The sequence below is a fragment of the Chiloscyllium plagiosum genome, unplaced genomic scaffold (genome assembly GCF_037043375.1).
Source record: "Chiloscyllium plagiosum isolate Xiang-an unplaced genomic scaffold, Cpla_swu_hap1 HiC_scaffold_49, whole genome shotgun sequence".
NCBI classification, from domain to species: Eukaryota; Metazoa; Chordata; class Chondrichthyes; order Orectolobiformes; family Hemiscylliidae; genus Chiloscyllium; species Chiloscyllium plagiosum.
Window position 1 is genome coordinate 12827358 of NW_028270187.1, and position 17915 is coordinate 12845272.

Genomic DNA, 17915 nt, shown 5'->3' on the forward strand with positions numbered 1-17915 from the left:
TTTGTGTTAACCAACCCATGTTTTCTTCCATTTTCCCTTTACACATTTATCAATACTTTAACGGTTAGTTTCTTTCTGAAAACATCTGCAAGCTTACTTCAGTCCTCATTTTCTCTTTCTTGATCAATGCCCTTTATCTCATCGTTTGCTGAATTCTAAATTATAGCGAAAGTGAGGACTGCAGATGGTGGAGATCAGAGTCAAGATTAGAGAGGTGCTGGAAAAGCACAGCAGGTCAGGCAGCATCCGGGGAGCCGGAAAATCAACGTTTCGGGCAAAAGTCTTTCGGCAGGAATGAGGCTGGGAGCCTCCAGGGTGGAGAGATAAATGTGAGCGGGGTGGGGCTGGGGAGAAGATTGCTAAGAGTGTAATAGGTGGATGGAGGTGGGGATGAAGGTAATAAGTCAGAGAGGAGGGTGGAGCGGATAGATGTGAAGGAAGATTGGCAGGTAGGACAGGTCATGACGATGCTGCTGAGCTGGCAGGTTGGAACTAGTGTAAGGTGGGGGGAGGGGAAATGTGGAAACTGGTGAAGTCCATGAAGTTGATGCTAAGCTTACTGTGAATCGTCTTGTAAGGATGCTGCCTTGAAGAAGTTCTCCTCCTCTCTCTACAAAGATCTCAGCGAGTTTCTCTCTCATTGCAACCCCCAGGTCATCTCCTCTGCCCTGAATTCTAAATTGTTCCCAGGCTTTTATGTTTGTCTGTTTATTTTCTTCCCAATTTGTATGTCCATTCTTGGGATCAAATATTATCTTTCAGAAGCCTAAAGTTTTGTTAAGTTTACAACAATAATAATTTCCAAACTCAGGGCAATGTCCATCAGAAAAGTTAAATGCAGTTGATGTAGGGAGACATCAGCATGATAGGGGGCAAGTTTCTCTCAGAGCCACACCCATAATCCTTGGAAATATATCCCCTTTCCTTCACTGTCGCTTGATCAAGACTCTGGAATTCCCTGTTCATGGCATTGTGGGCAGCACATGGACAACAGCTGTTCCAGAAGATGGCTCACCACCGCCTGCTCAAAGCAGAAGAAATGTTCGGCTCAGCCAGCGACGTCCACGTCCCCAGAGTGAATAAACAAAAACACCTGGGGTTTCTTGTTGTGGCATACAATACATCACAAGGTTTCTGTCTGCAGCATACCTGCAGCATACCTGACACTAACATCTGTTGTCCGCTATACACTCAATCGAGGCCCAGAGACGTTATTGCACAAACGTGCTCCAGGTCTGATTTTTGCACACGCCTCCTGAACCAGAAACAGGGATTAACACTGTGATGGAAAGTGAGGGCTGCAGATGCTGGAGATCAGAGCTGAAAATGTGTTGCTGGAAAAGCGCAGCAGGTCAGGCAGCATCCAAGGGACAGGAGAATCGACGTTTCGGGCATAAGCCCTTCTTCAGATTCATTCCTGAAGAAGGGCTTATGCCCGAAACGTCGATTCTCCTGTTCCTTGGATGCTGCCTGACCTGCTGAGCTTTTCCAGCAACACACTTTCAGCACTAACACTGTGATGCAAGACACCCTCCAACAGTTACATTCTGCCTTAGTAAGAGTGTTCCACTTATTTCATTTGTGTTACTATTTTCCACATGTTACTTTTTTAAAGGAATTAATATTTGTGGATGAGGATCAGCAGGATAAATACCACAGTTAACATAAGATCAGACGTGATGTTATTGAATGGGGGAGCACAGGGGTTGGGCCGAGTGGCCGCCAGCTTCTCCGCCCCCTGATCAGATTGTGAGAGAGCCGGAGGGAGGAGTTATTAACATTGCCCAGGAATGAGCTCCATTGGAGCTTCATAAAGGGCAATGTCCCAGTCTGCCCTTTACCCGACAGTGCCGGTTCCTTCGGTCAAACTGGGAGAAAAGGGAATTGGGGAAATGACCAATTGATGTTTGTTTCTGGGAATCATTGGAAAAAGCAGCGCGTGCGCCATGCAGTCCTTCCACCAAAGCTGACTGTTCCTGAGTAGAGGAGCGCATGCATGAGGCCCTCCCCCAGCGCTGCCATTGAGGAGCATTTACTCAGTGAGTGCAAGAGGTTTGTTTGAAACAGACCGCAATGGAGAGATCAGCGCCCAGGGAAGCGAGGGAACAGCAGGCTCCTTCCAGCAGCACATCGGAATGGGAGCCTGGGATACAGAGGGGGCTCGGAGACCGGGATTGATTCGGGGTGAGTTCAGGGAGAACCGGGGGCTGTTTGTAAGAGGCCGAGCGGAGCAGGAACTGGTCCCGGAACTTGGAGTGAGCGGGCTGGGGGGGAAGAGAGAGGCCTTTCTCGGGCTGTGTGTGGGCCTGCTGTGGGAGGCAGAACGGGAAGAAGCTGCTGTGGGACATTCTTGGGGTTTACAATCCCCTAAACACTGATGGGAATTCATTGTTTGGCTTCTGTTTCACTTTTTTTGTTGTGAATAGACTTTGAATTGTTGGGAAATAAAGGGCAGTGATCTAAATGTGATAAAAGTGCCCGTTGTTCTTCCTTCAACAGTTAGTGTTTTTTTTGGGAGCTGAATATTGAACTGTGTAATCATTCTATTTTTGGAGCTGTGCATATGTTGGTTAGTTTTCTTTCATTTGAGTAAATTATTTCAGAATTTCGCAAACAGAAAAAGACTGGGAGGAGCTCAGTGTTGCTTTGTAACCAGACCTTGCTCTGTTTAAAACAGTATCATGATCATGACTTGAACGTTGCGTTGATCAGTCAGTCTTTCTATGCAGAAATGATGATATCTCTCTTTTCTTCCTCCAGGCAAATGTTTGATGGGCCAAGATAATGTCATTTCCTCAGTAAAAAGCCAAGTATGACCGTCTGCTTCTACCAACCAGCAGGTATGTTACAGTTGTCAGATTGGAGAACATCTTTTCCACAGTCAGAGTGGATTGAGTCAGGTATACATTGAGCTCAATTTCCAGAACTATGCATTCAATCCAAGAGTCAAACACAACTGATGAAATGTAGGTTTTTTTTTAAGTTTCTTTATACTCAATGCTCAAAAGCTCAATTCCAATAAATTCCATTATGCATAGCTAATTCGCAACATCAGAAGAGAGATAGATTGTATCCTCATGAAATATACATTCAGGAATTACATTAATCCACATGTAGTAAAGGCAATTTTAAAGTTACAATCAAGGTGAACAAACAAGTCATGCTGTTACATTGTTACAACAAGGATATTTGAAGAAGATATTGGGTGCAGATGCAGAAGGAAACTTTGATATTTTCAGTAACTGAGAAAGTCAAAATTACATTTTTGATAAATCATTGTCCTGGAAAAGACACAACAATTAAACTATGTAAATTCCAAATGAACATCTGAGCCAAAGCCTGATGTCAAGAGAGTGCTCATCGCATGTGAACACACCCACAACCATCATCTCCATTCCAACGCCATATGTGTGATTGCGCACACACCATTCTATCTCGCACACAGCTACTGACTGATTTACAATACTTGCAAATTGGTACACCATCCTGAAATACACATTACAACATCTAACAGTGATGAAGGTCCATATACACCGCAACTAGCAGAAAATATTTCATCAAACTGATTTCTACTCTCAGATCTCAAGTCAAAGAGATTGACAGCACAGAATACGTCTATTCAAATTATTAAGGCTGCACTTATAAAAAACATTCTATAACACAGTTGATTGAAAGGGATTAGAATTGTTAACTCAATGAGTATTCCATTTCCATAGATTTTTCATGGCAGCAGAGAAGTTGTCATCCCCAACTGTCTCCATTTCATCATTTTGTCGGAGTTTTCTTTTCAGTCCAGGAAGAAAGTTTTTCTTATTATTCTGTCTTTCAAAATTTGTTTTAAGAAATCTGTGAAGAACCCTGCATTCATCTTGACTATCTCTTCATTAAACTACTAAAAATCAAGGAATCAGGATATAGTTTTGCCAAGGAGTCAATGGAATCAGATCATTACTATTTAAAGCAGTGCAGAAAGAAAGAAAAAAGCTAAAATTGATAGGTTTGTCAAGTTGCCCCTTTATTTTAACCAACACAAGTTGATTGTTCATTAAATTGAATTTGACTGTTTAAATATTTTCCACTATCGGTGAAGAATAAAATACCTTTTTGTTTTCCCCTGCCCTACCAGAGAGCAACGCAAGAATACTGCTCATGATTTGCACCAGATCCTGTCCAGATGGGTAAATAAAATAGAATTGGCCAATTCTCTTTTCTGCACAAGGAACATGATCTTCAATCAGCTGCAATGCAGTTGAAGTGTTCACTTAGTTGCAAATTGATTTGGTTAATACTGATCATTAATTCATTGGTAATGTATGCCACAATGCAAAAATTGATAGCATCCTGAAAACCAGACCTTGATATCCCCACTGTTCCTGGTTAGACTCTGCACTATAGGAATTACAAAAGTCTATTGCTTTTCTCCCCTTGATTCTGAAGAAAAGCACAGATGCTTTTCTGCTGTAATGTGTTGCATGTTTACCTGTCCATGGCTCCTATAGGCTCTAAAACTAAAGAACATAGGCTGTGGACGTTATGCAACTACATGTACGAGGCCAATTATTAGCAGATATACAAACACATCCACTTTCACTGACTGGAGCTGACTCCAGTGGCAATGGATAAAACTTCATTTATGTCAAGTAACAGAAGTTTAACAAATTAATTGTGCTTGCAGAGCTAAAAGTGACATGTTTCAATTTAGACGACACTGAACCACTGTGAAATACAATAACCAAGAATAAGGACCACATTGGTATCGAGTATCAGAGACTGATCGATTGAATTTAGTTCTCAGTCTCAGCCTGCTACTGATGCAAACACACTTTATCCACACTCCCATTTTGTTTGAGGCCCTGAGTAATGCAGAAACATTTCCGTACATATTAATGAACGAAACACTGATTTATAAAGCATTAAACCTTCCTCAAAATCTATCAGAACTGGAAACATGAGGAGATAGACAGGTAGAAAATGTCAGTGTGGTATAGATCAGTACCGCTCCTTCAAAGTGATACAGATTGGCAGCACAACAGAAAACTCACTCACACTCAGCCAGTTAATGCTGAAAGAAAAAAAATGAAATTTAGGAATGAAATTTAGGCCCAGGTATTTCCAAATATGGACAGTTATAAATTGACTCACCAAACCATTAATCGCTTCAGTTAGTGTTAGTTTTTACAGTTTACAGTGTCAGGCAACAACTGATAAAGACTCCTGCGTACACAAAATGTAAAAAAAAAAGTTTGAAAACAATAACATTCAGATTCATGGCAAAAGTAAATATTGAACCAACATTAATCCCTCAAACACGAAGTGTTAGTGAATATTGATCGAGTTTATCCAACACTCAGACCAAACAAATACAACTCAACGTGTAAAGAGAATGAGATTCACACACTCCACCTGATGCTGTTGCATACAAAACCAAACTGGCACTATAGTTATTCAATGGCAGAATACTGCAGAACGAATCTCACATTAGCATTTACCTTGAGTGGATGAAGTGAGTGGATGAAGTTCAGACGTCCAACAGTTAGTGGAAATTAGTATGGAGAACAGATGAACAAGAGAATGTCCCAGTGCAGACACAATGGGCTGAATGGCTGTATCAATTCTGTGACTCTGTCATAAATCATAGAATGCAGAAGAGTTTAAGGCCCAATCACAACACCCTTAAAAACTACTATCACAGAATGAATCTCAGTCACAGAGAATTCTTTTTCCTAAATTCATTCATGGGATGAGGGCATCACTGGCTCGGCCAGTATTTATTGTCCATCCCTAACTGCTCAGGGGTTAGTTATGAGTCAACCACATTGCTGCGGGTCTGGAGTCACAAGGATGGCAGTTTCCTTACAAGACATTAGTGAACTAGATGGGTTTTCCTGACAATCAACCATAGATTCCTGGTGATGATTGGACTCTGAGAATATTACTGTCTGCCAGAGAATTAAGCAACTTTCATACATAAACGAGTTGAAAGTAGTTGGTACTGATTGAGTACTTGACACTCTCAGTCACACTGCAGAAACTGACAAGTATAGATCAATTCCAAAACACTCATGTGGACACGAGAAACCGACAGATGAAGATTGATAGCTGCTCTCACATATTCATTCTGCAGAAATCGAAAGGGAGAGAATGATACGTAAATACATATACACACATGCACACAGACAACTAAACTAACACATTCGCTTAGCAAACACTGGCAGCTCCAGTTTGCTTAATGCATTTGCACATTTATAAGTAAGATGCTGACAGATACAGATTCATAACTCCATCCTGAGATACCCAGAGCAGAATATAACAGGGACAGATCGGTCAATCATACACATGTGCACATGGCAGGACATTTCAAAGGAAGACTGATAACTACATTCTCATCATCAAAACTTATTGGAACAGATTAATAGCACTCCCTGTTTCAAATCGCATAAATTGACATGTACAGTTTGATAATGACACTCATGTTTACAGCACAGAAACTGACAGGTAGAAATTAATTACAAAATTGCTGGAAAATCCACAGGTTTGGCAGCTTTGGTGGAGGGGAATCAGACTTAACATTTGAGGTCTAGTGACCCCTCCTCAGAACTGATTGTGTGCATTTTCCTCGCTACCATTTGTTCTCTATGCTGGGGAAAATGAGTGTAGATTGGGTGTCCACTGTGCAGAACACTTACATTCTGTCCAGAATCATGTCCCTGAGCTTCGAGTAGAATGCCACTTCAACACACCACCCTGTACCCCGGCCAACACCTCTGTCTCAGGCTTGCTGCAATGCTCCAGCAAAGTTCAGTACAAGCTGGAAGAACAGCACCTCATTTTCTGCTTGGAAACTCAACAGCCTTCTGGACTCCATATTGAATTCTACAACTTTAGAGCTAGAGCTCTCCCGTATCATTACCCAAAACCCCTCTCACCACACAGTGTTATCATAGGGTCTTCTATTGTACACCAAAACTCACTAACAGTCTCTATTAATAGCTATTACCATCCTCGTCTGACTGTGATCCACTAGTTTATCTGTTCAACTGTTCTTCCCTCTCTTTGGATTCTATATCCATCCACCATTTACTCCCTTACCCTTCAATACACCCTATCTTCTGCAGAAAATCTAATATTTTCCTGGCTACCATCTCGTCACAGGAAGGGTTACTGGATTGGAAATTTTAACTCTGATTTCTGTTCACAGACTCTGTCAGACCTGCTGAGCTTTTCCAGCAATTTGATTTTGTTTCTGATTTCCAGCATTTGCAATTCTTTAGGTTTTCATTTCGAGATTAATAACTACATTTTCATATTCACAGTAGAAACTACCAGGGAAAATTAATAACCACATTCACATGTTCACAATAGAAAATCTGTCATGCAAACATTGATAAATGCACTCACATTTACATTACAGAGCCTGACCGGGAAGGGTTCTTAACTAAACAAAACATTCATGAAGCAAAAACTGACAGGGACTGTTAAAAAGTAAATTCTCATATTCACATAGCAGAACCTGGCAGACTTGGATTGACAATTACCCAAACACATTCAGTATTGAGTACAGTTGTTGGGAGGTCACCTTGCAGCTGTACAGGACATTGGTTAGGCCACTGTTGGAATATTGCATGCAATTCTGGTTTCCTTCCCATAGGAATGATATTGTGAATCTTGAAAGGGTTCAGAAAAGATTTACACGGATGTTGCCAGGTTTGGAGGATTTGAGCTATGGGGAGAGGTTGAATAGGCTAGGGCTGTTTTCCCTGGAGCATCAGAGGCTGAGGGGTGATATTATAGAGGATTATAAAATCATGAGGGGCATGGATAGGATAAATAGACAAAGTCTTTTCCCTGGGTTGGGGGAGTCCAGAACTAGAGGGCATAGGTTTAGGGTGAGAGGGGAAAGATATAAAAGAGATCTAAAGGGCAAGTTTTCATGCAGAGGGTGGTACTTGTATGGAATGGCCTGTCAGGAGGAAGTGGTGGAGGCTGGTACAATTGCAGCATTTAAAAGGCATTGAGATGGGTATATGAATAGGAAGTATTTGGAGGGATATGGGCCGGGTGCTGGAAGATTCTGTTTCCATGACATTTCTATGATGTTCACCAAGCAGATTTCCTCAGATGGCTAAGGGAATTCAGCATGTCCATAAAGACTCTTGCAAACTTTTCTTGATGCATCACAGAAAGCATCCCATTTGGATGTGTCACAGCGTAGTATGGTTTCTGTTCTGCCCAAGACCACAAGATACTACAGAGAGTTGTGACACAGCCCAGTCCATCACTGAAAGGAGCCTTCCATCCAAAGGCTCCAATTCCACTTCCCCTGTCTTGGGAAAGCAACCAACAACATAAAAGTTCCATCTGACCCCAGTTATACGCTCCTCCTCTCAAATAGCAAAACCTGACAGGTACTGTTTGATAACTGCATTCACACATTGGTATAGCGAAAGCAGACAAATAGAGATCAATATCTACATTCACACGGAAGAAACTGATGGGTACAATTTGATGACTGCATTTAATATTCATACAGCAGAAACTGACGGGTAGATACTGATAATGACACTTGCGTTCTCATAGCTGAAACTGACAGGTTCAGGTTGATAACTACACATCAGATACACAGAAACTGTTCAGGACAGATTGGTATGTAAACTCACATTCACAGGGCAAAAACTGACAGGTACATATTGATGACTAAACTCTCACATCCCCATCAGTGAAACACATAGGAACTGATCTTATTTATATAACTGTATTTAACAACCAGTCCCTGCAATTTTATTCTGTGTGGATATATGAATTTAGTTATCAATCTATACCTGTCAGTTTATGCTATGTGAATGTGTGAGTGTATTTATTAATCTGTCCCTGTCAGTCTCTGCAAAATGTAAATATGTTTACCAGAGTGTGACATGGATAGATTGACAACTACATTCACTCTCACATTTGCACAGCTTTTATTGACAGGTACAGGTTGGCAGCTGTACTCCCACATTCACCTCGCAGGAACTGACAGGTATGGATTGATAAGGAAACTCTCAGATCCAGATAAAAACTTGCATTGGTTTGCCCTATTGTGGAGGTGTTGGTTAGTATCTGGTTCTCAGTGAATTGGCATCAATGTTTTTATTATAATCACCAGACAAAGAATAGCTCGGGCCAAGAATAGAATCAGACCTGTAGTTCTGTTGCCGGTTTGAAAAAAAACATGATTATTAAATGAATGTTACGTTCAAAGGTTTGATACTGTCAAACTTAATGTTGATTTACAGGAGATGTCTCTGTCTTCCTCCAGACAAATACTTGAAGGACCAAGACACATTCCCTCAGGGCAAAGCCAAGTGTGATCAGTTCCTTCCCCTCCGAAAACAGCCTTAAGCGTATTCAACCTCTCCCAATACCTCAAATACTCCAACCCTGGCAACATCCTTGTAAATATCTTCTGAACCCCTTCAACTTTTACAACATCATTCCAATAGGTATGAGACCAGATTTGCATGCAATATTCCAACAGTGGCCTAACCAATATCCTGTAAAGCCGCAACATGATCTTCCAACTCCTGTAATCAATTCACTGATCAATAAAGGAAAGCATACCAAACGCCACCTTCACTATCATATTGACCTGCAACTCCACTTTCAAGGAGCTATGAACCTACACTCCAAGGTCTCTTTGTTCAGCAACACTCCCTCGGACCTTATCATTATGTTTATAAGTCTTGCTAAGATTTGCTTTCCCAAAATGCAGCACATCACATTTATCTAAATTAAACTCTATCTGCCACTTCTCAGCCCATTGGCCCATCTGAGCAAGATCCTGTTGTAATCCGAGGTAATCTTCTTTGCTGTCCATTACGCCTCCAATTTTGGTGTCATGTGCATACTTACTAACTATACCTCTTGTCAGGTGGGTCAGTGTGCTGAGGAGTGGCAGTTGTAGTTTAGTTTACATACATTTTGAGAAGGCAAACCAAGACACGAATTCCACACTTAATGGTAGGGCATTGGGGAGTGTTGCTGAACTAAGAAACCTCAGTGTGCCGGTGAAGATTTCCTTGAATGTACTCCAACAGGTTTATTTGGAAGCACTAACTTTCAAAGCATTGTTCGTCCTTCAACCACCTGATGAAGGTACAGTGCTTCAAAAGCTAGTGTTTCCAAATAAACCTGTTGGATGAAAACCTGGTGTTGTCATTTTTCACTTTGTCCACCCGAGTCCAACACTGGCACTTCCAAGAAAGTAGTTGCTGATAGATAGGGTAGTGAAAAAGACATTTGGAGTGCTTGTCTTCATTTTCAGAATACTGAGTGTAGGAGTTCGGAGGTCATCTGGTGGCTGTGCAGGACATTGGTGAATCCACTCATCAACCTGCTACAAGAAGGATGTTGTTAAACTTAAGGTGGTACAGTAAAGATTTACAAGGATGTTATAGAGATATAGTCATACAGCATAGAAACAGACCCTTTGGACCACCATTTCCAACAAACACCAAACTACATTCGTCCCATTTACCTGCCCTTGGCCCCTAGCTGACTATACCCTGGCTTTTTAAAGGCATGTCCAAATGCTGCTTAAATGATGTGTGAGTACCCAACCACCCTCTCAGGCAGAATGTTCCAAACTTTACCCACCCTCTGGGTCAAAATATTTTTCTCACATTTCCTCTCAGCTGTTTTCTCCTCAACTTCAACTGGTGCCCTCTGGACTTAGACACATTGGTCACGGGGAGAAAGATTCTCTCAATCTACTCTGCCTACATTTCTGATAATTTGGTATTCTTCAGTCAGATCCTCCCTCAGCCTCCTCTGCTCCAAGGAAACAAAACTCAGCCTATCCAGTCTTGCCTCAGAATGTAGACATTCCAGCCCACTGCACCCTCTTCAGTACAATCACATCCTTCTGATAAGGTGGCAGCCAGACCTGCACACAGTATTCCATCTGTGGCCTAATCAATGTTCTATAAAGTTGTCCTAAGAGCGCCTTGCTTTTCAATTGTACAGTTGAAACTTTATTGCTGGAACAGCACAGCAGGTCAGGCAGCATCCAGGGAACAGGAGATTCGACGTTTCGGGCACAGGCCCTTCTTCTGAAGAAGGGCCTGTGCCCGAAACGTCGAATCTCCTGTTCCCTGGATGCTGCCTGACCTGCTGTGCTGTTCCAGCAATAAAGTTTCAACTTTGATCTCCAGCATCTGCAGACCTCACTTTCTCCTTTTCAATTGTACAGCTCAGGTAATAAAAGCCAGCATTCTGTGTGCCTCCTTCAGCAGCCTGTCCACCTGTGCTGTTTCCTTCTGGGATCTATAGACTTGTATACCAAGGTCCCTCTGTTCCTCAGTACAACCTAGGGACTTACCCTTCATTGTGTAATTCTTTCCCTTGTTAGACCTCCGAAAATGCATTATCTCACACTTATCACGAATATCAGAGCCAGTGTTCTGCCGGTGGTACTCACTAGTCTGAGACCACCCTGTCACTGTCAACAGTGCTGCCAATTTTCATGTCGAAGAAGAAAGAACAGTACAGCACAGTCACATGCCCTTTGTCCTCCAAGCCTGCACCAACACATTATTTTGCACTTCCACACTAAAATCTCATCCAGAAACATAGTAATTGTACCTTCTACATTCACATCCAAGTCGTTAATGTACATAACAGCAAGGGTCCCAGCACTGATCCCTGTGGGACACCGCTGGTCACAGTCTTCCAATCACAAACACAACCCATCACAATCACACTTTGCATCCTGTCTGCAAACTAATTTCAGATTCAGTTTGCATAAGACTCCAAGAGCCAATCTTAGACCAGTCTTTTATATGGGACTTTGTCAAAGACTATGGGGGTAGCCTGTACCTGCCAGAATAGAGTGGCCCATATCTGTTAACACAAACTGACCGATAAGTGGAAAGTAGAATTAAACAGCAGGACGTGAAACACAATGGCAGAAACTAAGCACATCAGCCTGTTCACACACACTGAGGCATAATGATACCATTGAACAACCCACTCAGAGGACAGTAAAAAGGATCCAGCCTGTTCCCAATTGAAACAGTTCTGACTAGCAGACCTAAGATCTAATAAACGAGTAATTCCAGCCACATTAAATGAAAGGGAAATGTGCCAGGAAATGAACAGGCACCAGATGTTAGATTCAGCCCATTAATCCCCTAAAACAACTGAGGGGGCAACAGCTAGAGTTATCTTATACTACTCAGTTTTGTAACTGTGTGACTTTACACATTTTAACTAACCTTATAAGAGAAATTAAAATTACAAATTTATAGCAATTAATGCAAAATTAACTCTTTTTCTGTTTTTTTTCTTCATATATAAAAAGGGCTTTGGGGCATGTAAGAAGAGCAATAGAATTTGATTAAGATTAAATGCAATGAATAACAGCATTCAGGATGTCCCTCGTGATAAGCTAGACTGACAGAAACCTGAAGGAGTATCGCAAGTAACTCTGGAATGTAAACAAATAGGAGACATAGGAAGATCCCAAGGCTGAGCGATGACAGTATCTGCTAATCACCTTGAGATCATGTGAACCTGGAGTTGTCCAATGGATGCCCATCATTGATTAGGTGTCTCATAGGATAGGGTATGCAAAGTAAGAGGAAGGAATATATTAATTACATTGTATGTGATTGTTCACAGAAAGTGTACAAAAGATACTGCTTTTTTATTGTAAAATCAGAGTGTGCCATCGCGCTCTCCTCCGAGGACAGTCTTAGGGGAAGATCCTTTCCCTGCATTAACCAGTTTCTTCTTGAATAAACACCTACCACTTGCCTGAATCCTGCCTGCCTCCTGAGTCTTTCATGTATCAATCCAGTTTTTCCAAACTGGAGGAATTAGATAGCAGGCTAAGTGTCAGATTGAAACAAATATCGCAATTTAATTCATTTTCACAAAGTGAAAACCGAACGCATCTCTTATTAAATGACTGAATAAATACTTTGTTTTCAAGTGGTCCAAAGGGAAATGAAATATTGACATGAAAAGGTACACGTTAAGACAGATCCCCAGAGATTATTGGACACAGAATGCAAAAGCTCTCATAAAGTGGTCTTGTTATAAACATGTGAACAATTAATTCAAAATGCACAATCATAAACCGTACCATAGAATAAAAGTTGTGGAAATTGTCCAAACTGCTGTATACTGTCAGAGACTGACAATGGTATAAAAAGTCTCACTTTCATTTACAGTACATAGAATTTCTCCAGTGCAGATAGAGGTCATTTGGCCCAGTCCCCTGCAACAACTCTCCAAAGCAGATCTCACCCAGATGTAGACCCCACCCTATCCCCATAACTCCATGTTTACTACAGTTAACCTACTGACACTGCGCATCCTTGAAGACTACAGGACAATTTACCATGGCTAATCCAGCAAACCTGCACATGTTTGGACCATGCAAAAAAACAAGAGCACCCAGTGGAAACCCATGCAGACACGGGCAGAACATGCAAACTGCACACTGGTAATGAACCAAGGCTGAAATTGAAACTGCATCCCTGGCATCACTGTGCCACCAGGCCATCCTGACATGTTTGGACCATGCAGAAAAACAAGAGCACCCAGAGGAAACCCATGGAGACACGGGCAGAATGTGCAAACTGTACACCGATAATGAAGCATGGTTGGAATTGAATCTGTTTCCCTGGCACCACTGTGCCAACATGCCATCCTGATATGGATGGTAATTGATGAAATCTTATTCACGTTGAGCAACAGAGATTTTAAGTAAAAGGAGCTCCTGCAGTTTCTGCAAGTTTAACAGAGACAAATATATAAGTACACTCACTTATTCACAGAGCACAAACTGACAGGTACAGATACTTTCAGGTACAGATGCTCTCATCCATACATATAGTTGAAGCTGTCAGGGATAGACTGATGATTGCACAAACACATTCACATTCCAGAAACAGACAGGTACATTTTGATAATACACTCTCATATTTCCAGAGAAAAATCTGGCAGGTATATGTTGATAACTATATCAATAGAACCTAATGAGGCAGATTGATAACGAACATTGCATTGGCATAGCAAAAGCTGACAGGTAGAGACTAATAATTACACTCATATTCACACAGCAGAATTTGACCGGGGCAGATAGATAAATGGACTGTCATCTTCACGTCACAGAAACTGACAGGGAGAGATAGATAGCTAGACAGTCATATTCAAATTGCAGAGACTGATGGACAAATCTGTTTCTGAGATGTAAAGCATTTTTGTAAACCCTATTTCACAGTCTTTACATGTCAGTATGTTAATAGACTGTAACTCAAACCTTTTTAAGTGTAACTTCTTTTACTCTGTAGGTGTCATCCATTGACATAAGAATGTGTTTCCTGTAGTACCTACAACTTTGAAAGTACTGGATACCACTTTGGACAGACACAGGTAGGACTCACCTCCACTCCCATACCCTATGAATATGAGCTTCTGTACACAGACAGTCACCCAAGGGTGGAATCGAACCTGGGACCCTATTGCTGTGAGGCAGCAGTGCTAACCACTGTGCTGCCCCAATAGCAGGGGTGGGATCTCCAGTGAGAATATGCCCAACCATTTTATACTTACAATGAGAGCCTATATATCAATCTGCAACTTGCAGATTCTGCCACGTGAATATGTGAGTACAGTTGTCACACTCTCCCTGTCAGTTCTGCAATGTGCATACTTAAGTAAAGTTATCTGCCTGTACCTGTGGATTTCCACTCACTGAATATACGAGTAGAGGTATTACTTTCTCCCAATAAGATTCTTGTACATGCATACTTGAGTGAAGTTATCACCCCATACCTGTTGGTTTCTGCTATGTGAATATGACAGTTTTTGCTCTGTGAATGTGATTGTTTAATTATCAATCTGTCCATGTCAGTTTCTGCATTGTTAAAATTTGAACATTGTTATCAATATCTACCTGCCATCTTCTGCCAAGTAAACGTGTGGGGGTCTGTATTGAAATGTACTTTTTGCTTTCTGCAGCATGAATGCATGAGTGTGGTTGTCAATCTTTCCCTGTCAGTTTCTGCTATGTGAATGTATGATTTAGTTATCCATCTGTACTGATGAAGGGCTTTTAGCCAAAACCTCAATTCTTCTGCTCCTTGGATGCATCCTGACCTACTGTGCTTTTTCAGCACCACACTCCTGACTCTAATCTCCAGCATCTGCGGTCCTCACTTTCACCTATCCATCTGTACCTGCCAGTTTCTGATCTGTGAATATGGAAGTGTAGTTTTTGATTGGTGTACAGAGTGTGGTGCTGGAAAAGCACAGCAGGTCAGCCAGCATCCGGGAAGCAGGAGAGTCAATGTATCGGGCATAAGCCCTTCATCTCGGTGTTTCAGGCATAAACCCTCTCATCCTCAGCATCTGTCGTCCTCCCCTCTCCTAAGGGCACAGATTGCAGGAATATTTCTAAGTGGCTGGCAAATAGTGTAACGTATTACTGCTTTCTCTTTGAAAGTTGCCACTCAGGTAGATAGAGCTTGTAAGAAGGCCTATGGTGTATTTGCGTTCATTAGCAGAGGGATTGAATTCAAGAGTCTTGAGGTGATGTTGCAGCTGTACAGGACCTTGGTAAGGTCACATTTGGAGTACTGTGTGCAGTTCTGGTCACCTCGTTTTAGGAAAGATGTGGAAGCTTTGGAGAGGGTGCAGAGGAGATTTACCAGGATGTTGCCTGGAATGGAGAATAGGTCGTACGAGGATAGGTTGAGAGTGCTAAACCTTTTCTCATTGGAACGGCGAAGGATGAGGGGTGACTTGATCGAGGTTTATAAGATGATCAGGGGAATAGATAGAGTAGACAGTCAGAGACTCTTTCCCCGGGTACAACAGAGTGTTACAAGGGGACGTAAATTTAAGGTGAAGGGTGGAAGGTATAGGGGGGATGTCAGGGGTAGGTTCTTTACCGAGAGAGTGGTGGGGGCATGGAATGCGCTGCCTGTGGGAGTGGCAGAGTCAGAATCATTAGTGACCTTTAAGCGGCAATTGGATATGTACATGGATAGGTGCTTAAGCTAGGACAAATGTTCGGCACAACATCGTGGGCTGAAGGGCCTGTTCTGTGCTGTATTGCTCTATGTTCTACATCAGTGCTTGATGGATACAGAATAAAATCTCTCTTGAAGTAACACTAATTGACTATTACACAGAGGACCAGAGTCTGAATGGACAGATGTTGAGTTAATGCAAAATGTGTAAATAAAGACATGACAGATACAAAGTTAAAGTGACACGTATATAGCATGCTAGCAGTTGCTGGTTAACAGGTATTCACTTAACACGGAGAAATGCTATAAATCCCTACATAGAGATGTACAGCATGGAAACAGATTCTTTGGTCCAACCTGTCCATGCCAACCAGATATCCCAACCCAATCTAGTCCCACCTGCCAGCACCCGGACCATATCCCTCCAAACCCTTCGTATTCATATACCCATCCAAACGTCTCTTAAATGTGCAATTGTACTAGCCTCCACCACTTCCTCTGGCAGCTCATTCCAAACACATACCACCCTCTGCGTGAGAAAGTTGCCCCTGAGGTCTCTTTTATATCTTTTCCCTCTAGTTCTGGACTCCCCGACCCCAGGGAAAAGACTTTGTCTATTTATCCTATCCATGCCTCTCAGAATTTTGTAAACCTCTATAAGGTCACCCCTCAGCCTCTGACACTCCAGGGAAAACAGCCCCAGCCTGTTCAGCCTCTCCCTTTAGCTCAAATCCTCCAACCCTGGCAACATCCTTGTAAATCTTTTCTGAACCCTTTCAAGTTTCACAAAATCTTTCCGATAAGAAGGAGACCAGAATTGCACACAATATTCCAACAATGGCCGACCCACTGTCCTGTACAGCTGCAACATGACCTCCCAACTCCTATACTCAATGCTCTGACCAATAAAGGAAAGCATACCAAACATCATCTTCACTATCCTATCTACCTGCGACTCCAGTTCCAAGGAGCTATGAACCTGCACTCCCAGGTCTCTTTGTTCAGCAACATTCCCTCGGACCTTACCATTCAGTGCATAAGTCCTGCTAAGATTTGCTTTCCCAAAATGCAGCAACTCGCATTTATCTGAATTAAACTCCATCTGCCACTTCTCAGTCCATTGGCCCATCTGGTCCAGATCCTGTTGTAATCTGAGCTAACCCTCTTCGCTGTCCACTAACACTACGCCAAGGCGAAGTCTCGGTCGTCCCGGGCTGGCCTGCAGTTCCCGGTGGGCCGTGTTCACAGACTCCTGAGAAAGGGTAACTATGCTGAGCGTGTGGGTGCCGGAGCGCCGGTCTATCTGGCTGCGGTGCTGGAGTATCTGACGGCTGAGATTCTGGAGCTGGCCGGCAACGCGGCCCGGGACAACAAGAAGACCCGCATCATCCCCAGGCACCTGCAGCTGGCCGTGCGCAACGACGAGGAGCTCAACAAGCTGCTGGGAGGGGTGACCATCGCTCAGGGCGGGGTGCTGCCTAATATCCAGGCCGTGCTGCTGCCCAAGAAAACCGCCGCTGCTGGATCTGCTAAAAAGTGAAGAGACCATCCTTGAATCTGACAACCCAAAGGCTCTTTTAAGAGCTACTCACAGCATCTGTGAAAGGAGTTAAATTCTCTGTCGGATTGCTTATTTTCATTTTAATGTGTAGAGCCCTGGCCGTTGTACCTAACATCGCTACATTTCTATCTCCTTTTTATTGGATACTGTTACTGTCGGTGGCAGCAGAGGAAGATTATATCATAGAATACGATTGTAAGAGTGCCTGGAACTACATTATTCCTCATTGCACGGTCACTGCCTGAATGATCTTTATGTTTGATCAATGAGTCTAGAATAGTGTCACGGGTGTTCCCGATCGGGTTTGGCTTCACATTTCCTTTAGCTGCATCAGT

At 42.5% G+C, this 17915-nt stretch overlaps 1 protein-coding gene and 1 long non-coding RNA gene across 2 annotated transcripts in view; one reads left to right on the forward strand and one right to left on the reverse strand.

Moving 5' to 3' along the window:
• The window catches only part of LOC148135595 (uncharacterized), a 134093-nt gene that overhangs the window by 69691 nt on the left and 46487 nt on the right, over positions 1-17915 (reverse strand). The gene's annotated exons all lie outside the window — the stretch shown is intronic.
• LOC122544491 (histone H2A-like) lies at positions 14600-17871 on the forward strand. Its single transcript, XM_087984587.1, has 2 exons — positions 14600-14650; positions 17212-17871. The coding sequence occupies exons 1-2, from the start codon at positions 14600-14602 to the stop codon at positions 17557-17559; spliced, it is 399 nt and encodes a 132-aa protein (XP_087840713.1). The 3' UTR covers positions 17560-17871.